Raw genomic sequence first — 25946 nt, forward strand, 5'->3', positions numbered from 1 at the left:
CTGGATAGTAATCATGCCAACCTTTTACCAGTAGTGTGCTGAATGCTACAGTTGCAACACAATAAGAGCCCTCTCCCCAGGCCTTCTTATTCTTTAGGAGGTGGTTGAGTAATTGAGAATCAAAGTCAAACTGGGTGCATCTGAGTACCAGTGGCTCAGACTTGTCATCCTAGCTACTCAGGAGGCTGAGATTTGATTATCACAATTCAATTCAGACCGGGTAGATAAATGTGAGAAATGCTTATCTCCAATTAACCTGCCAAAAGCTGGAAGTGGTTAAGTGCTAGCCTTGAGTGAAAAAAACTAATGGACAGCACCTAGAACCTTAGTACAAGCCCAATACTGGCATACACAAGAAATGCAATCAAAATCAAAATAGATATCTACAGGGTTTTTACTCCAGGCCAAGTGCTCTACTAAGCACCCTCATTTTATCTCTATTTCCAAATTAAAGAGACATTGAGAGGGAAGGTCAGTTGTTTTAGGTCACCTAGTAAGTGATAGAACTAGAATATCAACAAAAGTCTATCTGTACTGTGCTGTACTGGCTCTCTGTACTCTCCCAGAATACTATCTTAAAAATAAAAGTAAAGCCAAGAGTCATGGTGATGTCAAGGACATTGTTTGCCATTACAGGTGCTGCCTAAGCAGGAGTAGGGATTGCAGCCCCAGAATCTTCTTTTTTCCTTCTTTTTTCTAGCATTAAGGGGCTTTTGCAATAGCTCTGTCATTGTAGAATCATGTGTGCATGCATTAGTCAAGAATCTTTGTAGCAAATTATCACTAATGGACCATTTTGCTAGCATCACTATCTTTCTCCTGTCTTCCAAAAGAAGGAATTTACTTCATTCCTATGGCTGTAAATGATGAGGAGAATATGAACCATCATTTTTGTACCCAATGCACTAACTTCTTTATACATACTCTATCATTTAATATGTACAACCCCCTTATAGTACCTATGTACACAAAGTAATTGTATATATCCCATATTCATACATGTACATAGCACAGAGGACATATCCCTATTTCATGTAGCAGAAGAAGAAATCAAGTCACAGAGAAGCTGAGTTTCTTGTCACAGTCACCAAGTAGAGACAACACACCCAGCTGTGCAAGCATTGCCCTTGTGATGGGGGTGCTTTTAAAATTCTACAGGCCTTAAGTCCTTGTCTGCAAAGGGAGATTATGATGAGACCTCATTATGCTTGCCAAGGCTGCTGCAGGATTAAGTGGAGCATCTGTAGAGCATTAAACACAGTGCCTGACACATAGCAAACACTTGAGACTTGGGAGCCATGCCACAAGTATAAGAGGAAGCTAGACTGAATTTTTGTCACTTTTATTATTTTAAGGCACAAGTTGGCCCCATTTCTGCCATGATACTTACTTTTTCTTTGTGTTCTGTAATGCTTTGTTTAGCTTGTCTGCCAGTTTCTGAAGTCCTTTGGCATAGTTAATCTCCAGATTGGCCCTGTTAGCAAAGGGCTAGCTGTTAATCCGATGTGCTGGTTACAGATTAGTAAAAAATACAGTCACTCACTCACAGGACTCACACTCACAAGGGAGGGTAGGCTGAATACGTAATACCATCATGAAAGTCCTCTTGTCATTAAGCAAACCCGTAAGGGCATGGGAGAGGAACCTACTATGGAGGAGTGTTTATATAACTTTCTCTTACACCAGTGCTATGGACTGAATTGTGCCTCCTTGAAATATGTCAGAGCACTGTCCTCAGAGCCTGTGAATGTGACAAGAAACAGGGTCTTTGCAGATGATGGTCAAGTTGAGTTGAGATCATCAAGGTAGGACATGCCCAATGCTGATGTATCCTTATAAAAGGAGGCATATTTGAACACAGAGACAGACATGTCCATACAGAGAATGCCAGGTTAACATAAGGCAGAAATTGAGATGACAACTAGAAGGCAAGGGATGTCAAAGGTTGCAGGCAAAACACCAGAAGCTGGGAGAAAGCCATGAACCAGCTCTCCCACACTTCTCAGAATGGACCAACTGGGCTGAAACATTGATCTCTGACCTCTAGTCTCCAGAACTGTAACATAGCCTTAGAAAACAAACACAGCTAGCTAGTAAGGAACAAAGCTGCACTGATCACTTTTCCTTTTTGGTTTTGTGATACTGGAGGTTGGACCCAGGAGCCGTGCTTGTTCAACAAGGGCAGTACCACCTGAGCTATGGCCCCTAGCCCTCGCATTAATCAGATTAGCCCTAGATTATTAAAACTGGGGGTTACCAGCATGCATCTGGGTCCTACTGCAATGGTCAACATTCAACGAACAAAACCAAACATCCATGACTTTCTATGCAGGAAGTATGGGCATTCCTTGCAAAAGCAGCCTACTCCGTTCCTTTAAAGAGATTGAATCACATTCTTCTAAAGGCATTTTATCAACTCCTATTTATAGGCTCATCTGTAGCTATCTATAATAAGACCATATTCTTATTCATCTCACTTTTTTTTTTGACATCGTGCTGCTATGTAGCCCAAGCTGGCTTTGAACTTAACCTTTCTGCCTCAGCCTCCATCCAGTGCTGTGATTATAGGTATGTGTCACCATGCTCAGGGATCATCCTTTTGACTTCTGAACATAAAATCTAGGAAATTAAATTCAAGGTATTTTCATTCTTAGCGATGATCATAAGAAGTTTGGTTGCCTAGTTTTTGGTGTTTCAGTTCTATTTTAAGTATAAACTATCTTCAAATCATTTCTGACTTAATTTCATCTGAGAAACTGTCCCATATCTCTCCACATATAACTTTATTACTGCACACTCTCACACAAATGAGATTTAGTACTACAGACTGAATGGAATAAAGACAGTCAACTCTTTCATATATGGACTTTTAGATGCAGGTATTTGGTATCAGAACTTACCCAGTGTATAAGGAAAAATTAAGGCAAGTATTTGAAAGTGATGAAGCTGGTAAGTAAACATCTCATTGGTGGAGAGAAAGAGAGTGTGTATGTGTGTGTGAGAAAGAGAGAGAGAAAGAGAGATTCACAGATGTTTTATAATCTTGAAAGTGAGATGGCTTTGGTCTTCAGGCGGCGCTGAGATAGAGTAAAGGAAATTGTTCTGAGGAGTTTTTAATGAAGATTAAATAATAACTTAAATATAATAGGAGCTCAGCAACTAGAGCAATTGTTATTGACCTATAAGACCTGTGAGGCTCTGTATGATCTTATCCCCACAGCTCCCTTAGTGATTTGCTTCCCTGCTAGTCACTTCTTTCCTCATTCTACTCCCATTAGCTAGCCAACTGCCATCTTGCCTCAGGGCCTTTACAATGGCAGCAGCTTCTCCTGAGCTTTCCTCTTGATGCCTAACCAAAGGGCATTCTCCTTCATGTCATCTTCAATAGGTCTTGTTCTAATATCTCTTCATGGGCCGTCTTGTCTAAAATAAGATCCTGCCATTGTCCTTTTTAAGATCTACTTGTATCCTATAATATCACATTGTATTTTTGATGTGTTTTTATGAATTCCTTCATGAACCTCACGATTTTATTTTTTTCTCATTGCTGAGTCCCTAGGTCAAGAATAGTGCTTGGTGCACATAGCACTCAGCATTTGTGGCACGACTGGCTGATTAATTGACTGAATGACTGACGAGTCAATGGATAGACTTCTAACCAGCTCCAAGTTAAAATTCTTACTGGTATCTGCTCCAAGTTTGCTTGCCTCAACTCTTCCAAAATGTTCATCTGAAAAACTCTTCAGATGCCTTTACACTAATGTGAGCTGTGTGTAGCCCCAACACCAGAGCACACTGCTTCCAGCACTTTGGACACCGAACATAAACCCATTCCTCATTCATTGTGCCCAGGGTTCTTTAGCACTTTTCTCATCCTATACTTCTTGAATGTAGCACATAACACATTAAATATGATTCATTAATATTGCTTGGATTACAGTGCTGGGCACAAGATAAATTCTTAGTAAATATGAATCCTTCTAATATGATTATTAGTGTGGATCCCAAAGGACCTGAAAAGGTGGACGTTGCATATATGCAACACTGTGAACACTGAATATGAACACTGTGGAGGAAGAATCTGAGGTTTTCAGAGCCACTGTCTCCCCTGCTCACAGTCCCTGGGTGACTTCCAAGGGAAAGGTTGATTCTGTCAGGCCCAATCTCTTTCTCAAAATTCAAGTTCACTTTCAGAATATTTTAATTTTTATCTTTCCCCAGACCAGAACTCAAGTTCAGTATCTGACACCTTTACTCATTGGCTGGTGCTCTACCACCTGAGCCACACTGCCAACCCAACTCTTAGAATGTTCTGAGTGGTTTCAGAGCTACATAAAGATAAGCACTGGAAAGAAGTTTGCTTTTCCTTGCATAATTAATTGCATTGAAAATTCTCAAGAAGAAGATTGGGTTTGGTAGCAGGAGAGATGACCCCTACTTGCTCTGGGGTGTTGTGATACTCTTGAGGCAGGCCATCTCTGCTATTGAGCATATGCTCAATAGTTTCTACTGGCCTTTCCTGAGATAGGAACCAGGCTAAGGAAATCCAGCCTTTCTAGCATTGGCAGGCTTCTCTTCATGCATTAGTCTTAGACATCTGTGGTTGAACATGTGTGGGCATCCATATGAACATCCTAGCAAGGATCCTGCACAGGAAGAGAGGGTGTCCACACAACACTGTCCTGACTGTATGGGATATCACATTGGGAATGGTGCTGATGGATGACCTGTATTCTGTCTGCACACAAATACCAACAGCCAACACTGATGGGCATCCCTGAAATGAATTCTGTTTGATAATAGAGCATGGGTTTGTTTTTTTTATTAATTGTTGAAGTTGGTTGGTGAGAATTTTACTGAGAAGTTTTGCATTGTTGTTCATCAAAGAAATGGGTCCATAGTTCTCTTTCTTTGATAAGTCCCCATCTGTTTTTGGAAATAAGGTCATACTGGCCTCATAGAATGAGTTTGGCAGAGATTTTTTGCTTTCAATTTCATTGAAGAGTTTGATGAATATTGAAGTATGTTCCCCTTTGAAGGCCTTTCTATTTGGTCCTGGGCTTTTCTTGGAGGGAGGCATGGATCTATTCAGTTGCTTTAAATCTTCCTGGTTTAGTTTGGACATATCAATATTTGCTGGAGATTCTTTCATTTCTTCCAGATTCTCCAATTTGTTAGCATACAGGTTTGTAAAATATTCCCTTATAATGTTTTGAATCTTTCCTTTTTTCTGTCATGATGTTCCCATTCTCATCCCTCATTTTATTTGAGTGTATTCTTTTTGCTTTTTTTTTTCAGATTTGCTAAAATTTTGTCAATTTTGTTAATTTTTTCTAAACACCAACTCTGTTTTGTTGATTCTTTCTATTTTTTCGCCTCTAATTTATGCATGCTTGTCTGTCTGTCTGTCTGTTGTGGGGCTTGAACTCGGGGTCCTATCTCTTCCTGAGACGACCACCCATCAGGTGAAGCTGCCTTTCCCTGGGAGCTGCCTTTTCCTGGGCGGGGCTGCCTCTCCTTGGGTGGTTCGTTGTTTTCTTCTAGAGAAGAAAGATACAAGGATATTTGATTCCTTTGCCATCTTCAAAAATGTCACTGCTTCTCTGGTAAGTGTAACCAGCCTGCTCTGGCAGGCTCTATGCCACTGTCAAAGATGGTCTTCATCTCAGGTAGGGGGAGAGTTTCCTTCCAGATTCTGTTCTCTGGGAGGGAGAGAGGATGTCTTTTGTGAGGTACTCATGCTTTCCCTTGGTGTTTTGGACCATCTGCCATGTGACAAGTTGCCTGTGCACTGCAGGGCTGTGGATTTCTGTTCTTGGTCTTTAAGTCCATGCTAGAGGTGAGTGGAAAGCACATATTCATGCTGTCTCTTCTACCACTGTCTTTGTTACAGCTCCCCCAGCAGCTGCTGTCGCTGTGTCTTCTTATGCAGACGGCATAAGAATTTTCTTATGTAATTTTCTCCTTTGGTATAAATCTCTGTATAATTATAGCTTACTTGGTGGATTCTCTAGATAATTTGGTGGGACCCTAAAACTCTGCTTCTTCAGAGAGAGCTCTGTTGGTCCCGTGTTAGTTTTATACAATCTTCTGGAACCTTTTTCTCAATGACTTTTATCTTAATCAATGTTAGTGGTTAAATTCCAACCTAGAGTAAAAATCACTCTTCTAGGAATCCATGTTCCAAGCTGCCTGTGTGGACAAAGCTGTCATTTCTGTAAGTCAGAATGCTTTTCATTGGTAATGAACACTGCTTTGTGGCTCTGTGAGCTATGGCTTAATGAAGTAGGATGCCTGCTGAATAGAAATAAGTGACCCTTGGTGTATTTCTGAGACAGAGGTGGCAATGAATATTTCTACTGAGTTTGGTTTCCTTCAAGTCCTTTGAAGGGAGTTACTTTATCCTGGTTTCCAGCCAAAAAAATACCACATGTGCAAAGGGAATGCACAGGAACAGAGCTAATCTCAAATTAAGACAGATTTTCTTTCCCCCATTAAGACAATCAGGAACAACTGATTATTAAGATAACCACCATTTAAGTGCATTGTGCTTAATTTTCTACTCCATTCCTAATTTTTTTTCCTTCCTTCCATTCTACAGCTATTTTTCAGACAAGAGAGGTTACTTTCTCCAAGAAACTCATGTGTGAAACTGATTATATGGCTACCTTTGGATGGGTAACCTAGCTCAGAATATTCTAGTGAGTTTTAATGATTTTGAACTAGGTAAATGACAGGCGCTAATTTCCAATCCATTTATATTCTGATTTCCTCTCAGCATGAAGACAAAGCAATATATTTTCATTAGTAAGTAATGAAGATGAACCAGTAAGTCAGAGGCCAATGTTTGACTGGTATTTTAAAAGACATTTCACTTTTGAATGAAAGAAGCCATGTGTATATAGTTTCAGACCTAATATTTTAGGTACAGCAGAAGTTAAACTGCAAGAATAAGTAACCATAAAATCAAAGGTAGAAGATCCTGTTGTAATAAAGTCATTTTAAAAATGTGCTTTTTAAAGTATAGCTTTTTCTTGTTTTAATGATAAATTAATTAAAATTGAGCTAAGGCTTCCTCAAGTTTAAATATAGCAAGAGACAGAGCTCTCCTTCTTTTTTTTTTAAAATTAAAAAGGCATTTTAGTTATCCCAAATGCTCCGCTGATGATATCAACCCTATCTTCTACCTTCTACATTCCCCCAGCAACAGTGGCCATTTTGGGGTTGAGTATGCTAATGTTTTTCATTTAAGCTCTATCAATTTGTCTTTTGGCAGGTAGTCACCTTACAAATACATTGTCGTTAAAATTACTAGAGACTGTTGTGGGGTGTAGCAAGGAGGATGGGAGAGGTTGAAGTGGGTACCTCAGTCAAAGTTGATGGGAGGATTAGTGTTCCATTGTACTGTAAGGTGACTATAGCTAATAAAAATGTATCATACATTCCATAATGGATAGGAGAGAGATAATCCAATGCCCTCACAACAAAGAAAGGATAAACACACAAGGTAAGGACTATATAAATTACCTTGGTTTGTGAATTACATAATGCATACATGTAACCTACTATCGCACTGTCCCATAAATAGGTACAATCATTATATATCAATTAAAAGCTTAATCAGTAGGACTGGGTATGTAGCTCAGTGGCTCAGCACTTGCCTACAATGCTTACTGAAGCCCTGAGTACAAGTGCCAGCACTACAAACATGAATAAGTAAAGATGTTTCAAATTAGTATATTAAAAAGGAAAATAAATAGAGGACAAATGGACAAAGGATGGACAGATACAGCAGTGGTACTCACTAGACACTAAATGGAAAATGAACTATATAACATATGGGTGGGGATGAGAGGTAAAAATTGGAAAAGGTGACATTGTCCAAAAATAAATGTACATATTATCTGACTTCTGTAACCCCTCTGTAAATCGTTTTTATGATAACAATAAAAATACAAAGCAAAATAAAAGTAGTAGGCAATTGGACTCTAAATAAAGCTCTGTTATTCCAGGGCTCTGGCTTTGTCACTTTACTGTTGCTGATGGCTTAGCTTCTGGTTCTCGTGAATCAGAAGGTAAAAAGGAAGGAATGGATACAGATGGCACCCTTCTTGGATGTCCTGGATGAATCTCCCTGAATCATCTTTTACAGTGGCCCAAGGAACATGAGAGCTATGGCAGCTCTAGAATTTCAGACTCAGTGTCTGCTCATTCCCAAGCTGAGTGTCCAGGCATGCCTGGGGGGAGGGGGAAGGGATTAAATCCTATGGTGAAATCTGATCATGTTAATAAGAAAGAGTTTTAAGACTCTTAGCTGAAAACTCAGATTTTATATTCAACCAATTCTATCATTACCAAAACAGTTATTCTGAGTGACTAGAGGAGGGAACGAGGAAGGAGCAGAGCTGATTCACTTTTTCCTCATGTCCTGACAAAATTGTTGAAGGTACTTCACAGGCCCTAAGAGATACAGTGTTTGAAAGTACTGGGACTGAAGATGCTGATGTCCTTTCCCATAGAGGATTCTAAGAATGAGACCAAGTCCCTCTCACAACAAAATCCCCAAATGCAATTACACTTGGAGAATGCCCTTGCACCGAGCCAGGGTTGGGCCAGATAAGAATCAAAATATGTCATCTATTTCCTGTCCCTGTTTGTAGTCTAAGGATGTGTAAGAGTAGATATATACCACCTTGGGTGGTGAAACTCAAACAAAAGAGACTGAGCTCTGTCAGACATATCAAACACAATGCTGTCTATAGGTTGTACTGAATAAATGATATCTTCTCTGATTTTCTTTTTCGAGCATTTCTTCAAAATAATATACTATATACAGGACTATGTCATATTGTGGTTCAGTAAGAAGAAATGTGTCAGAACTTCTGGAGGCCTACAGAGAGACAAGACAGAAGAATTTTCTAAAATATCATGAAGGATTAATTTTATCTGGAAGGTCATAAGCATCTTTAAATGTCTTAAAAAGAGTTTCAGAGTGGAATATATGTTAGAGAAAAGGATAGAACTCCAGATAATCCATAAATTCTGGTAGTTTTGCTTGGATTAAACACCAAAGATATTTGGCTGAGGTATGGCTCAATGATAAAATGTCTGCCTAGCAAGCATGAGGCCCTGAGTTCAAACCTCAGTATCACCGGACAAAAAAGAAAGAGAGAGAAAGAAAAATAAAATAAAGTAAGATAAACAGGAGGTTTTGAAGGGATGCTTATGTGAGTTAGGGCTCAAATTGCATAGCTGAATGAAAGTTTGACAACACAAAAACACTAATTAGAATGAAATTTGCCAGAACCATGGAGATGGCCACAGATGAAAAGAAGGTCATAGCTGTAAAAGGGGCTCAGAAGAGAGAAGTATGAATTATCATCTGTGAGTTAGGCTAGGAAGAATTGTGGATGGGCTGCTTCTGGGGACTGGGCTAGATTTGGTGAAAGGTGGTCTCAGTTACCAGGGCAAAAATCTGGAAGGAATATTTGCTTTGAAGAAAAGGTAAGAGGCTGTGATTTGATCATGCCAAACCTGTGGTTCTAAGGCATGTCTAGGAGAAAGGAAACACCCAATGTTCTATCAAATACATGGCTTGAAGTATAGTTAATTACTGTTGCTTAGCAATACTTTTTTAGAAGTCCTCACTATACAAGTCAGCTGAAACTGTAGGATAATGAACTGAGAAGAAACATTATGATTTATCAAAGATTTTATTTCAATATATTTTTATCACAATGTCTGCAATGGATATGGATAAAACAAATGGCCACTAGCCTTCTTTATTTTGGACCACTTTGTTGATGTATGCAGTGGTGGGTCTTGCTGTTTCAAAGTTCAATTGAGCTTCCTTTCAGAGGAACAATTGAGTGCCCCCATCAAGCCTTTTTTAAACATAGCTATGATGGTGCCAAGGGCCAAATACTCATAAAATGGTTCTGGAAATGTGCCTTTGTCTCTTTAAATCCGATCTATAATTACCTTAAAGTGTACCTGAGGACTTTGGCATTAGGGATAGTAGGATCTGCTGGGTGCCGCTGAAAGAATCTGAGTTTGCTTCTGTATAAAAGGGAAAGCAAAGTGATTAATTGGATAAAAGGAGCTAAGTATTATTATGAATTTAAGAAAACCCAGGCAACACGGTATTTCCATAACAGCTGCACTTTTCTATCCCTCCCAATTAGAATAAATGCGAGAACGCAGCTGAGCTCGGAAAGCAATCTGTCTGGACATGCAAGTCTTATCTACACAGGAAGACAGAGCTTTGCCAAGTGAAACCAGTTTACAACAAACACCTAAGCAACATGTCTGCAAATGTAAGCCTTCAATAACATGAACAAACTTGTTCTAATAATGTTGGTACAGTAATAATTTAAAGATATTCAATAGTCTTTTACATACTATTCATCTGATTTACAGATGTTTATGAAGTACACTTTACAAGAAGATGCTGCCAATTGAAAGAAGCCCATAGATACCTTTATGATGGCTGCCACAGGCCAGGAGATTTGCCTTCAGGATCTTCTCTGTCATAAGCATCATTTTAAATGTCTAATATATGTATTCCAAAATCACTATTTTACTTGTCTTATGGGGTTTCTCATGACTCATCTCTAAGCAGGATAGCTGATTTTTAAAGGCTACTTGCTTTCCAAGTATTTATCTAATAAAAGGAGAGATATTATTGATGTATATAAGTAAAGATGCTCTCACATTAAGTAGGAAAATAAGTCCTGTGCTCATTTCTGGATCACTGGTAGGAATTTGTTCTTAAACATGTGACAAGGGAAGTAATTTCTGAATTGATAGGACTGGGAGAATAAAGGTAAATGCAATGCCAGTTGTGTTATAAGCACTGTTTCTTGTGGAGTGAGTTATTCTGTTGAGTCAGTTCAAGTTCAGTAGGAGGAGGTGGTGGTCTCTGGATCATATCATCCCCTAGGGAGAGAAATGCACTGATCCTGGGGAATGAGGCAGTCATTGCCACTGAAATGTACAAATATGGTCCAAAGTACACAATGGGCCACACAGTCCTAGATTAATAGCTCGTTATATAGCAGTTCTCCTTTCATGAGGATAAACATCCCTCAGGCTAATGGCATAGTCAAATAGCTGAGTGCAGAGAGGAACCCTGAGAGATGAAGCATCAGGGGACATGGCAAATGCACACATTTATCAGGAATCAATGTATAGTATCTCATCTTAGGGCTGGGAATGTGGCTCAGAGGTAGGGTGCTTGTTTAGCATGCTTGAAGCCCTGGTTTTGATTTTCAGTGCTACATAAACAGAAAAGACTGGTAGTGGTACTGTGGCCCAAGTGGAAGAATGCTAGCCTTAAACAAAAAAAGCTCAGAGATCGTGCCAGGTCCTGACTTCAAGCCCCAGGACCGGCAAAAAAAGTACCATCTTAGTGGTGATTACTAAGGAGAAATGATTTATTTGTAACAAGTTGGCTTTATAAGATATTGATGGAAGCATCTATCACACAAATGACCTAATATTTAACATCATTTTTTGATCTTCCTCAAAAATTATGTCCATTCTTTTCATTCATGTTGTGGGAGTGCTTCCTTTGTTTACAAATATTCTTGTAATTCTGCTAGTCAGCAACACTTTGAGGTATGCAAGTTCTGTGGATTGGTTCACACATTATTAAGTGTAGGGAAGATGGTGATCCTTGGGACTGACTTCAAGAGAGACTTGGGTAAGAGATGAAGGTTCTGATTGAAGATAGTAGATTATCTTTGGCATGGTGGTGATGTGAAGGAATCAGGATAAAGGAAAATCAAGAGGACAGTTAACAATCAGTGGCTTCCCCGGGTCTTTTCAGTCTGTTCTTGAGTCAATTTAGCAATGGACTTTTTTTTTTTAATCCCTTTCACTTACCTTTGTAGCTCTCTATCAGACACTAATTTTTAAGTCCTAGATGCCAAATAATCAAGACCAAGTAACTGTAACCCAAGCACAGCCAATCTGGGTACAGATTCTTCCTAATATCCAGGAAAGAGATGCTTTCTAATATACATAATGAGTTAAATTTGGAGAATGGTTGCATATTATAGAGTTGTATAGGGGCAGGTAAAAGGCCTAAAGAAAACCCAAAGAAACAGCTTGATTCTTGGGTTTCTAAAAACTTAAAGCAGGGTTATTTTGTTGTTATTGCTCTCTTGGTTGAGTTGTGTTCACTTTAACAAGGTAAAGGTTCACATGTGATCACACATAAGAACTAACAGAAGATGATCCATCCATCCATCCATCATTTTCCATCCATCCATTCAACATTTACCAAAGAAATCAAGAGACTAGTTTTGAAAAGCTCAGCTTGCAGCATTGAGTATCACACAGCCTCTGCCTTTGTAAGGAAGTAAAAAATGTAAACTAATAATTGTCATCAGTGTGAATAGTGCACTAATGGACATGTACATCAGACACAACAGTGGGCAATAAAAGGGTGAAAATTGTGTCTGAAGTAACAGAAGAGACTAGTCTTCATAGGCAGAATTCTTTCCTGCTATTCCTTGGTTTTTACAGTGCCCAACTGATGAATGTGCAATACAGAGAATCATTCTTCAAATAGGTCTCTCAAGGACCAAAATATAACACTATGTTCTGGAAATCAGGGCAGCTTATAATTACTCCTATGGTCATACTGCTTGCTACAACTACAGGGGAGGAACTGTTCATTGCAAATGTGCATTTTGTACCTTTGCTGAAGAACAGATGTGATCTGCTTGCAGAAATTCTCTCCATTTTGTGCAAACTCCTTTAGGCTCTTGTATACTTTATTATACTGAAAAAAAGATGAACAGGAGGTTTATGATCATTCCTAAAGATAGAGTCCCCTGCTGTAATGATAGCTGTCACCATAAATGACTGTGAAGCTACAGGAAATGTGCAGTTTGTGGATGAGTTTTTAAAACAAAGACTAAACTTCCTGTTTCAGAATAAGAAGGATTCTGAAGAATTTTCCAAAAATAAATCTAGTTTATCAGTTTCTCTCCTGGGCCAAATACAAACAACTAAATAACAGGGTCCATTTAGAGTGTGATTTCCTGTCACCCTTATCATTTCCAGGAATGTCAAAAGTATAGTTGAAAGGACACCACATACCATTTTTGTGACTAATATTTTTGGCTTATGGTGACAACACATGTATGTTGATTATAAAGGAATGGAATTAAAATTCAACCTGAATATGGTGCTAGCAGAAGTTCAAGCCATGGAAATGGGGCCACAAATGATGAAGGCTCTAAAGAAATGACCTGTTCCAAGTTCCTATTTTGGAGATGGAACAAAGTTATTCAACATCATAAATACAAAATCCCATTATTTGTATGCTATAGTCTAACTTTTCTTTAAATTTAAAGCTACAGAAATCTACCATAGGATTTATTAAATGCCGAGTATATGTTGAACATCCTACTCTGAAAATTCAAAATTCAAAACACTTTCACATCCAAAAGTTTTGGAGCAATGACCTGACACCAGGAGTGGAAAATTTCATACATGACCTCATGTAATGGGTCTCAGTCATAATACAAGAACAGGAATCACAGTGCATATGATTACAGGCATGATACAGGTGGATGAATTTCTTATTTACATCTGGGTCTCATCTCTAAGGAATATCATTATGCATACACAAGTCTTCCCAAATCAGAAACACTTCTGGTCTCAATCAGTTTCCATCTGATTTCTTTAGCTTTTCTTACCAAAGAGCTGCAATGAAACTGCCTGGCCCAGAAAGAAAGCCTTGAGTGTGTAGAACTCTCACAAGGAATTTGTTAACTCCACAGCCTGGTTGCAAGTTTCTGCACCTTCAGCCACCAGTCAGGTATGTGTATATATGTGTGTGTTTGTGTGACTGTATGAGGAAGGGCTGCAGGATAGAGTGGCAGATGACATTGCCATTCTGGTCTATTGATGTACAGTAGGAATATGGCCCAAGATAGCCAGATCTCCCAATTTGTCCAAAAAATCTGAATATGGGTTTGTTCAAACAAATAGTAAACAATTCACTAATCTCTGCTATACAAGTGCAGCATACATGGGCAGGGGCTGAATTCTGGCTTTTATCCTGAACAGGAATAAGTCTACTCTAATACTCATGAGAAGAAAGTTTTAGCCATGAAATTACATTTCACTCTGTGAGTAATATGATTCATTGAAAGTCTCCTTCCTCTCCTTCAAGGCATACTGGGAAAATACTGGTAAGAAGGTCTACAGGAAAGAACCTTGTGCAGCTCCCTTGTTTATTACAAAACATTTCACCAAGTTCCTCCCTAAGCCTTTTGTTTTCTTCTCATCATACCTAAGAGCATTGCCACAAAGCACATCTTGGTGCCAGGAGCAGAAATCACAGAAATGTTCAGCAGAGTTATATCCCCTGATTAAAGTTAATTCTCAACTTCCTTCAGTACATCTATAATAGTGTCACTAGAGGCTGTCTGAAGACGTGTTTTGCTTTTGGCATTTCAGTCAGTGAGGCTCCTTGTTTTGCATGCTTCCAACTCTTAGGAATGACAGTCAAGGAAACTGGACAGCATGAGCAAAGTTCACAAAAGAGCCTGAGTGCCTGCTGGCCCACCTGACATTTTTTACTTTCTACCTCTGTACTTTCTTTATACAGAAGAAAAATACAAAGGCCTTATTAGACTTATTTAGAGTTTTTCTAACAAAGTTTACCATGGTCCTAACAAAGTCTTAACTTTTGTTTTAAATTCTGAAACATTTTTATGTTTCATAAAAGCAATAATAAGAAGGTAATAATGCACAGTATGTATTCTACCTAAGTTATACAGACATTAATATTTTTTCTTCTTTTCTAGCTTTGAGTGAGAAGATTTTCTAAATTTCTTAGGGTGTTCTTGGGCATTTATTTTTCCATATGAAAATGTATCTAATTGCAAAGTTTTCTTTCCCAATTCTGGTTGAAATCCTAATTGGAATTGTATATATATATATATGTATATATATACATATGCACATAATATTACTAGGAGCAATGACTTTTTTAATGGTATTTAGACTTCCTAGCCAAGAACACATTATAAGTATTTTCATTTGTTCAAATCTTATTTCATGTTCAATAAAATTTTATGATTTTCTTTATAGGTACTGTGGCTTTCTTATTTGATATATTCAGAAACATCTCTCAGTATTATTAAGCTTTGTGTTTTTATGTTTTGTTCTATTTTTTTCTGTAGTCCAAGCAAAGCAGAAACAATGACCCAACTAATGCAACATGGGCCCTGGGCAAGATGGAAAGGTTTGGATGCATGGTAGAGTTTTCCTGGGGCTGGAGAAAAACATGGTGGGAAGAATTGAAGGGACTTTAGCCTTGGGAATAAAGGAAAGAGCCCCCTCCCCCCTCCCTGCATTGGTAGACTTTGGAGTTGAAAGAAAGAACCCCATGATGAACCAGAGCAAAAGGAAAGACTCTCCTCCCTGTCCACTATCAGCTGAGGTCAACCTTCATACAACAGCCCTGGAGAGAGGACAGAGAGGGCGGGCCTTGGAGATCAGTCTGAGGATGAAAGCTCAGAGGACAACCTTGCCCATAGCTGATGCAGAGTAAACCACTAAGGATTTTTCTTAGTGGCTACCATTCCTTAAGATATACTTTTTACCCTCTGAACAAGTGACTGGTTTCAGGAGGCCAGCCCACCATGAAGGTGCATAAACCAGACTGAAAACTTTGGTGACAATTGTGGTAAAGAAAAAATTACCAGTCCCCCAAAGATATTCAGAGCTAACTTTTTAAAACTTGGGGGCTATTCACACAAAGCACATTTATGTTTTCTCTTAATCTTTGGGCTTCCTAGTCTAGGTTTTAGAAGATAAACTTCTCATATCATGGCACACACATAAAACACTTGTGGTAAAACAAGGTGGTTTCAGGCATTGAGCTGTTTATAGTTGGGTTCCTTGTACTCTGAGGACTTGAAAGACTGAGAGATTTGTGAGGATTTCATTCCCTTAAGTCCAATGTGCCCAAGCAAATGCAGCCAGGAAAATTTCCAGTACATTACCGTGTTGTTAATTTAGTGATCAGATAAGAGAGGGGTGGATGTTCTGCCTATGACAACAATGGAGAGAATCTTTATCTTTGAACCTATGTACAATGTGCAGGGAAACTCCCCACAATCCCCGATCTAGGATGAGATAAAGTTAACATCAACAGATAACAGGGTTGCTAAGAATAGTTCCATCACCCCAGTTTAATTTTTCATTTAGAATCAATAGTTCTGTACTTTCCATCTTGCATCATCTAATCACACTTGAAAACAAAAACTATGAAAAGCATGGTTGCATAAAGACCATCTATGAAAGATAAAGTGGAGAGAGAGAGAAAGTAGGAGAGGTGCTTACATATATATATGCTTAATATATTTCATATATATATATATATATATAAATTTCTTGACATTAACTTGGGATCCCTCTTCTTCCCACCCCACTTCCACTCAACAGAGAGGACTCCAGAGGTTCTATGAAGCACAGTTTGGAAATCAGTGGTGTCCAATTATCTTTTTTGCAGTTAATACCCAAAGAGCTAAAGATTAGATAGACATCCAACAAGGTTCCTCATTAGATGGAATAGAATTGTGATCAGAAATGTTAGGTAAGCAAATCAATAAGAAAATCCTTCAGAATCAAAGTTGTTTGTTTGTTCTAAGTAGCTAATTAGTATAATCACCCTAACTTTACACAGAATGCTGCTAACTTTATAAGTAGTACAGATGGCTTCTTTTTCATGTGTGCTGATACTGGGGCATGAACTCACAGCCTGAGTGCTATCTCTGAGCATTTGTACTCAAGATTAGCACCTTCAATTTGAGCCACAGTGGTTATTTGGAGACAGTAATCTCATAGACTTTCCTGACTAGACTGGCTTTGAACCACAATCCTTAGACCTCAGCTTCCTGAGTAGCTAGAATTATAAGGAGCAGACAGACAATGGTTTCTTAATGTCACCAACCACCAACAGATGAGGGTTTGTTCTTGTGAAATCCACAGGTAGAAAGGTGAAATTTATTTTCCCAGTCATTGAACTTTCAAATATTCTATCCCTTACTATATTTTCATTCCAGGAAATAACTACATGAATTCACATGTCCATGCTACATCTTCTAGGGATCCATTATTACTAAGCCAAAACATTATGGGTTTCGCCACCTTCTGACATTTCTGAGTCCCTAAAATATTCCTTCACAAACACAACTAGCATATAAAGACATTTCCTAGTCAGTTATTAGAAAAGCATTCCTGCCCCACAGCTGGAAACAGAGCCCGTGTAAATTGTACCATTACAAAAAAGAACTTAGCACGTGAAATGACAAGATAATGTCTTGCAAACCATATGAAATGCTTATTTTGAATTTGGCCTCATTCATCTTTCTGGCTTTACAGTTTGAATGATTAAAGTTAAATTCAGGTATTCTAGAATTTTTAAAAAGTATATATGTTGGTATAGATCTTTGAAACTGCCTAACAGTGATTCTCATAGTGTTAAATAAGCCATCATATCCCACCTAAACTTAAAAGACTAGTGTGATGGTATGCATGGGTAGTCCCTGATCCAGGAAGCTAGCTGTAGCAGGAGGATTGGCAGCTTGAAGCCAGCCTGGACTATACAGTGGCTCTGTATCTCAAAATAATTAGAAAAATATCAAACTACATGAAAAGTTTAGCTTCTTACAGATCTATTTCTCATGCCAGGCGCTAGAATTCCATGTGAATTCTAGTTCCTTAGAGGTGATATTTCAAATCACAACCCCTACAGATAAGGGATTACTTGTATTTATTAGACTTCTACTTAATATTTGGCATCCTGTAGCAGGCAGTCATAGATTGGGCAATACACAAAACACAAATCTACTCTGCTCTGTCCCTTTATTTTATAGCTTAGAAGACAGAAGTCTAAGCAATGTGGAATGACATGTTACACATATTACCGATGCAGACCAGGGGATAGTGTGAACCACAAAACATCCATGCTAGACTTAATATGCCTTTTTCATCTGGGCAGTGGAATTTCTGAATCTCCGAGGAGCCATAGTCCTGTTCACTAACATCTTCTGAGTTAATGGCAGACGCAACTGGTGACACTCCCAAGCTGGTTTGCCAAAATGGGAAGTTCAGACTGGTATCTGAACTAAGTCATTAACCTGAGGATTTGCTGGTGGTCTTTCAACAGTTGATGGTGTGAGAAAGGAGCTGGTGATGTGGACACCAGCTGGCTTTTACAGGCCATATTGGATCCTCTCTGAGTATGTAAGAAATGAAATGCTGACCATGACTTGTTATATGCTATTGATTCTTATTCCATTGGTTCCTAGGAAGGTGGCATTTTTTTCTGTTTTTTTTTTTTTTTTAATGATTAGATTATCTCCTCTGGGGATAATTTGATCCTGTCTTCTTCCTTGAACATGGATTTGAGGATGATTTCCTTTAGCATATTTTTAGATTTAGAAGGAAGCTAAGCCCACAGGCATTGAGGCCCAGGGCCAATTACTTTCTTTTTCAAAAACAGAACTTTAAAGAGTCTTTTTTAAAATAAGTTCTGACATTCTGAAGATTACTGAAAAGTCTTGCACAGTGTTTAAGCAATTTTTGTGCTACTCCACTTGAAAACAGATGCTGACCTGGCTCTTAGAGGTTGAAGGGCCCAGCTACCAATCCAATTTTCTCATTGGAGCATGACCTCAAAACATTTTTAAAGTCTTTTGTACTAGGGCTGGCTTTGGTAGTTTGCAAAACTGTTTGACTCAGAATACTATTTTTTTAAATGTATAAAATAAAAGAGGATTACAGAGGAAACCATATTGATATACATGTATAAATCATATTTTAAAAATTGTGCTGTTATCTGCCCTTTTAAATTAGCATACTGAATAAGTCTTAACAATTACTAAACTTTCTTAATATGACTAAGAATAAGCAATATTTTTAGATGTATACAACAACTTTGTTACTTAAAAATATCCAGTTTTGCCAAATGCCAGTGGTTCATGCTTGTAATCCTAGCTAGTCAGAAGGTTAAAAACTGGAGGGCTGTGATTCAAAGCCAGCCAAGGCAGAAAACCATGAGATTCTATCTCCAATTAACCAGAAAAATGCTGGGCTGGAGATATGCCTCGAGTGATAGAGTGCCAGCCATGACCAAGAAAATCTGATAGAGAGCTTGAAGCTCTGAGTTCAAGCCTGGTTCTGGCAAAAATGAGAGATATTTTTCCCCATTAAACTTCATGTAACCCACTAAGACCCACTGGAATGGACCAAGAACTATAGCCATATAAATCTGTGCAGCTCTTGGGAGGAAAGGGATAAGAATTTTGCAGGCAATTAAAACTTTGGGGGGCTGGGGATATGGCCTAGTGGCAAGAGTGCCTGCCTCATATACATGAGGCCCTGGGTTCGATTCCCCAGCACCACATATACAGAAAATGGCAAGAAGTGGCGCTGTGGCTCAAGTGGCAGAGTGCTAGCCTTGAGCAAAAAGAAGCCAGGGACAGTGCTCAGGCCCTGGGTCCAAGGCCCAGGACTGGCAAAAAAAAAAAACCACAAAAAAACTTTGGGTTCTTTCCTAAAACTATATAATGATTTGTAAACATTCCATTTCAAGCCATGTCATTATTTTTTGTGCTCCCAAACTGTAGTCTCATCTTCACTGATCATAGTTTCCTGAATACACCAGGAAATCAACTTGATGAAGATGAAACAATTGCAAATAAATAAATATACTGTGACTTTAGAGGACTTAAAATCCAGGCAGAAAGGATATCCATCTCTTCTTCACTCCTATCACCCTTAGTGGCAATGGGCCCATAGAAATGACCTTCAGAATTATGGACAAGAACTAAAGTACTTGGAACAATAGCTCAAAATAAGACAAGGAGCCCCAGCATCTCAGCACAGTGTCAGTAAAGTGACACAAGAGTAAGGACATTTACCGGCCATACAACGGACAAAGGCCTCATATCTAAAATATAGGCAGAACTAAAAAAATTAAATTCCTTCAAAACAAAACTGCAAAGAACCAACAGCCCCCTTAACAAGTGGACTAAAGACTTAAAAAGAGGGCTGGGAATATGGCCTAGTGGCAGGAGTGCTTGCCTCCTACAAATGAAGCTCTAGGTTTGATTCCCCAACGCCACATATATGGAAAACGGCCAGAAGGGGCGCTGTGGCTCAGGTGGCAGAGTGCTAGCCTTGAGCGGGAAGAAGCCAGGGATGGTGCTCAGGCCCTGAGTCCAAGGCCCAGGACTGGACCAAAAAAAAAAAAAGACTTAAAAAGAGACTTCTCTGATGAGAAAATGAGAATGGCCAAGAGACATATGAAAAAGTGCTCTACATCACTGGCCATAAAAGAAATGCAAATCAAAACAACATTGAGATTCCATCTCACCCCAGTAAGAATGTCCTATATCAAGAAAACTAACAACAGTAAATGTTGGAGGGGATGTGGCCAAAAGGGAACCCTACTTCATTGTTGATGGGAATGTAAACTGGTTCAGCCACTCTGGCAAGAGATTCCTCAGAAGGCTAAACATACAGCTCCCCTATGACCCAGCAGCCCCACTTTTGGGCATCTACCCAAAAGACCTCAAACAAGAACACACGAAAGCCACCTGCACAACAATGTTCATTGCAGCACAATTTGTCATAGCTAAAATATGGAACCAAAAAAATAAAATAAAATATGGAACCAACCCAGATGCCCCTCAGTAGACAAATGGATCAGGAAAATGTGGTACATATACACAATAGAATTTTATGCCTCTATCAGAAAGAATGACATTGCCCCATTTGTCAGGAAATGGAATGGCTTGGAAAAAATTATACTAAGTGAAGTGAGCTAGACCCAAAGAAACATGGACTCTATGGTCTCCCTTATTGGGAATAATTAGCACAGGTTTAGGCAAGTCACAGCAGAGGATCACAAGAGCCTAATAGCTATGCCCCTATGAATGCATAAGACAATGCTAAGTGAAATGAACTCCATATTATGGAAACGAGTGATATGTCACTGTTGTAATTACTTTCAACATTCCATGTGAAACCGTAGCTTCTATGGTTGATGATCCTCTTGTATCCCCTTCCTGTGGTTGTACCTGCACCATCACTGTATCTTATCTGAGTACATTGGAAACTGCATATACTGGTATTAGAACTAGGAAAGTGAAAGGGAATACCAAAATTGAGAGACACAGGATAAAAAGACAAATGACTACAAAAGCAATACTTGCAAAACTGTTTGGTGTAAACCAACTGAACAATTTGTGGGGGGGAGAGGAAAAGGGGGAGGGGGAGGGGGGAGTGAGGGAGGAGGAAACAAACAGTACAAGAAATGTATCCAATGCCTAATATATGAAACTGTAACTTCTCTGGACATCACTTTGACAATAAATAAGAAAAAATTAAAAATTAAAAAAATTTTAAAAAGAGTAAGGACATGAGGGTTGTTGAAAGCTGCTTAGAAAACATTTCTCCCAGGTCCTGATCAGATGATAGATTTCACTGTCTACCAAAAGGATGTTAAGCCTCACTTTCTTCCTTTCTTTAAAAAAATTTTATTGAACTTTGTCTAATTTATTCTCTCCTCTATCACATTCTTTTCACATTGACTTTCTCCTTTGATGACTATCAGTGTCAAGTTTGGACTCTATTTACACAATTCCAGTCCCACCCTACCAAGCCTGTACAGCAAAAACAAAAATAACACACCCTACACCAGTGTTAATATTGAGATAAGAGAGTGGCCAAATAAGGAAAAATAAATGCACAAATTATCACTAAGACTTCTGTAAAACTTATCTGTAATCATGAACAGAGAAAAGATTGAAGTTGAAGGGATAAAAGGGAGAAAATTTCACTCTTACTGTGTATATACCTCCACATTGTTAAAATTCCTCTACATATTAAACACACTTAGTTTTGTGCCTAGAAAAATAAGTAGGTAAAGCTGTCTATTACACTGTCATATGGACCTTACCAGCTATTTTTTAGTTCATCTCATTTAGGTTCTCTAATTCTGGTTTCATTTTGAAAAATAGTAGGTATAGTTCCATCTTATTCTAAACCTGTGATTTCCCTATCATTTGAATAAACAAAGAGGAAATCAATAATTCTCCGTTTGATCATTTTCTTCATGGCGTTATTACAGACCCTATTTCCTTCACCACAGTTTGTTCTTTCTAATAAAACACATAAATGATAACGATGGATGGGTCTTTGATTTTTATGTCACCATTTTAGCTTTTCAGCATCATTATTAGAATAAGACACTGACAATCCCCAACTACTCTATTTTTTAAACAAATACATTATCCTTTTATTTTACTTGCTTCTTGTCTTCTGAATCATATCTTTGTTATGTCTACTAATGACCTCACAATGTCTGTGGACTTTTGACTGATCCTCTATTTGTAGTAATACTCCTGCAATGAACAAATACACTAGAAAAGTACAGAGTAGACAGATTGTGGAGTTTACCGTGAATACTAAAGGACTTAGGAGTCTTAACTCTAAATACTACGGAGGTGGAGGAAAGCAAAAGCCTTCTCCAGCTTCATTTTCACAGCCAACACTTGGTTACAGACATTCTGCATGTTTTTGTATCTGTTATACACACAATGTTGGCACAATTGGTGTGTTTCTTATAACTATTTTATAAACATTCACCATCTGGACCCAAATATGATGCTACTCATTCACTTAATTTTTTTCTACAAATTTGACAATGAAAAATAGCAATTATAACCATTTCTTAGAATAAACTCTATGTTAAATTAAACCAAAGTAAAACCACAGTATTTAGTACCATAGCTAATATCTTAACATGTTTGGTTTCTGATAGTTTAACATTTTCAAAGTTAAAATCTATTAATGCATGAATCTACCCCCTCCCCCTCACACACACACACACACACACACACACACACACACACACACACACTTCATTGAGCTACTCACGGAGCAGTCTGTTAGTGGATCCCTCATGTTGGAATACTTTTTGCTTGTGTTCTTTTACCTATTCTCCAGCATTCTGGACACTGCAATCAAGGTTGGGTGTGTCCTGGACTTCCGGGACTCAAAGGGCCTAGAGTACGTCAGGCCTTGTCACACACAGAGACTAGGAAGTTCCAGCCCTGGACTTTTATCCCGGTTGTTTCCTGAAAAAGCAAAGAAGGGCTTTGGGTCAGGAGAGGCAGCCTGAGGTTATGAGAACAGTTTCTGCAAACATTCAGAGTCAGGATCCTGAGCCCGGAGGGTGTAGCCTCCAAGAAGGTCCCTAGAGGTCTCAAGTGTCTCAGGGCGATGGGGAACTCAAATCCTCTCAGCTTTTTGTACAAATCCAATTTATCTTTTCTGTATTTTATGTTACTTTGACATTTAGGGGCCTTGTTGACCCAAAGAGAAACTGCTTCTTGCAAGGTTGGTTAATTCCTGAGATAAACAACTTGCCCATAACGTACCTTTGATATTGGATAGGTAAAAATCAGTTAAATAGTTAGGTAGATTTCTCCAGGCCCAAAGCCCCTGGGAAAAAATCCCTAAAAGAAAAGCACTGTTGACTTAACAAAAGGAGAGTAGACCTTGAAAATTGTTAAGTTTGTTTCAAAAAAAAAAAAGAAGAACAACAACAAAACAGCCACAGAGAACAGAATGTCCTGCCTCTCTCCCTCCTAGTTTTGCCTTTTCAGTTCTATTAGCCTTCCCACAACCCTGGGTGTGACAATTTGTAGGACAGACCTGATTGAGGCCTATAGTTTTAGGTCTTCAGTAACTGTCTCAGGTCTTTTGTGATTATCTTATGCCTCACTTGCATAAGGTTTGACCAATCAGAGAACAGCTCAGTATATAAAACCCCTAGACTGAGCCACTTTGCAGTGGCTTCTATTGATACCACTCTTCTGTTTTTTGTCACCTGAATGAATTTTATACTTCCATGCTAAGCCTAAACTGTCCATGGATGTCAGTTTTGTGCACTGGTGGTGGCCTGCTGTGGAGTTATAGCACCTTCAGGTGTTGCTTACTGTAGAACCACTCAAGTGGTACCATAAACACTTTCTGCTTACCATGATCACAAAACAAAACAAAAACCCCCAAACCAAAAAAAGCCCCAAAACTTGATATCAATATACAATTCAACAGATCAGAGTCTAAATCCAATCAGAACCAAGTTAATATTCTCCTTGCCCTAAATCACCCAGCACTTCTAGAGCTTCTAGAGACCTACACCAATAGAATCATAACTTGTCAGGAAAGGCTGTTTGGATGAAAGAGTCTCGCAAGCCACCTCTCAGGGCCTAACTCAACCATCCTCACTTTGGCCTAAGTGAACCAAGAAGCTACCTTTCTATTGTAAAACAGAGTTACTTTTGTCTGATCTCATTTCTCAGCATACATGGGTAGAACTAGAAATCAACCATGAGTAACTTTTTTTTCTTATTGTTTCCTTTGAATCTGTAGTCCTAGTTAGCAATCCCAATATTATCAACTATTGGCCTATTAATTTGTGACAACCAAAGATCCAAGCCTGATAACAGCTCAATTTACATTGTCCAGGCCAACACTTAGAGCTCAAAAGTATCCTTTCGATGGTATCCAGGCTCCAGGTAAAGTCTTTGAAAATAATGCAGAAGAAAGAAGGGATAATGAAGAAAATCTGCACGCGTTAATTGCATTGTTTCCTTGGCTTATCCAAAGGAACTCCATCCCTGATGCCACAACACAGCAGCTCTCATGATACTGGAATTAGGATACCTCTGCATAATGAAAAAAGTTGATGCAGATTAAAAACAGGTTAATGTATTTCTTGTTTTGGAACTCAGTTCAAAATGGGATGATTGGCTTCCTAAAACAGTTTCTATAAGGAATACAATCACACCAAGTTTATTACAATATGTATAGTCAGATTGCAGGTTGCTAGGGCAGCCTTATGCTTAGACATCTCAGCCTCACCTTTCCTAGAAGCTGGCTTCATTTCACTATGCCTCTGGATATAAACTCTGCCTTATTCCTATATCTCTTTCACAGACTAAGGGAAGCAGATTGTGTTGGCCAAATATAAAATGATAATTAAAAGTTTGACTATTAGCCCAGCTCTGATGGTTCATGTCTATAATCCTAACCATTTAAGAGGTTGGGCTTGGGGGGGGGGGTCGTGGTTTGAAGCCAGCCCAGGCAGGAAAGTCTATGAAACTCTTATCTCCAATAAATTACAAAAATTCTACAAGTAGAGGTGTGGCTCAAGTGGTAGATAGAATGAAAGAAGCTTAGGGACAGCACCTATGCCCTGAGTTCAAGCCCCAGACCTCCCCTCCCCCCGAGAAAAATAGTTTGAATATGCAACTTCTCAGAAGGGTGTTTGGCTCTGCAAAGAATACAGGTCAGAAAGAGAATTGGGTCATTTCTCTTTTGAAATAATATGGTATATATTAACAGAAAATCCAATAGCTTCAAATGAAACAGCACTTATTTGTTCAGTAATCTGTGTGGTAGCTGGTGGTTTTTCTCCTCTCCTCTGCACTCACACAAAGCAGGTCATCTATGCATCTTTGCTGATAATAGCTGGGCTGGGCACGGCAACTGCTCCTGGGCTCTGTTGGGTAAGGAAGCTGGCTTTTGGCTAATGGTTGTTGGATGAGGCCATTTTTTATCAGCCAACAACTTAAGCTGGCTGCTTCTAGGGCATGGCTTGTCCAGAAGCCCAGTGTTAATGGGAGAACTCAAGATCTCCTGAGGTATAGGCTTCGTGAAGACACAGACACACCATCAAGTTATCCATATCCAGCTAAGCAAAATCATCCTAAGCCCTTCCAGGGGGCGGAGCTGAACATCCTATTGCAAAAGTCAGACACAGGGGGCTGCAAGTTGGAATTATTTTTTTCAATCTACCTCAATGGTTAGTCAATATTTGCTCTTGAATTACTGGGGTG

At 38.8% G+C, this 25946-nt stretch overlaps 1 protein-coding gene across 4 annotated transcripts in view; it reads right to left on the reverse strand.

Annotated features, from left to right (window-relative positions):
- Positions 1-23174, reverse strand: part of Nostrin (nitric oxide synthase trafficking) — a 55882-nt gene extending 32708 nt beyond the window's left edge. The window contains exons 1-3 of one of the 4 annotated variants that reach the window (XM_048345289.1): positions 23036-23174; positions 12705-12790; positions 1391-1474 (exon numbers count right to left, since the gene is read on the reverse strand). Coding sequence is in view for 2 of the 4 variants with exons in the window: in XM_048345288.1 (XP_048201245.1) it covers positions 1391-1474; positions 12705-12790; positions 22978-23004 (197 nt within the window). In the remaining 2 variants the exon portion in view is untranslated. Of the gene's footprint in view, positions 1-1390; positions 1475-12704; positions 12791-22977 lie in introns of all 4 variants that reach the window. The other 3 variants (XM_048345288.1, XM_048345291.1, XM_048345290.1) reach the window with 3 other exon arrangements.
- Positions 23175-25946: the final 2772 nt, after the last annotated feature.

Source organism: Perognathus longimembris, chromosome 4 (assembly GCF_023159225.1).
Source record: "Perognathus longimembris pacificus isolate PPM17 chromosome 4, ASM2315922v1, whole genome shotgun sequence".
Taxonomy (NCBI): Eukaryota; Metazoa; Chordata; class Mammalia; order Rodentia; family Heteromyidae; genus Perognathus; species Perognathus longimembris.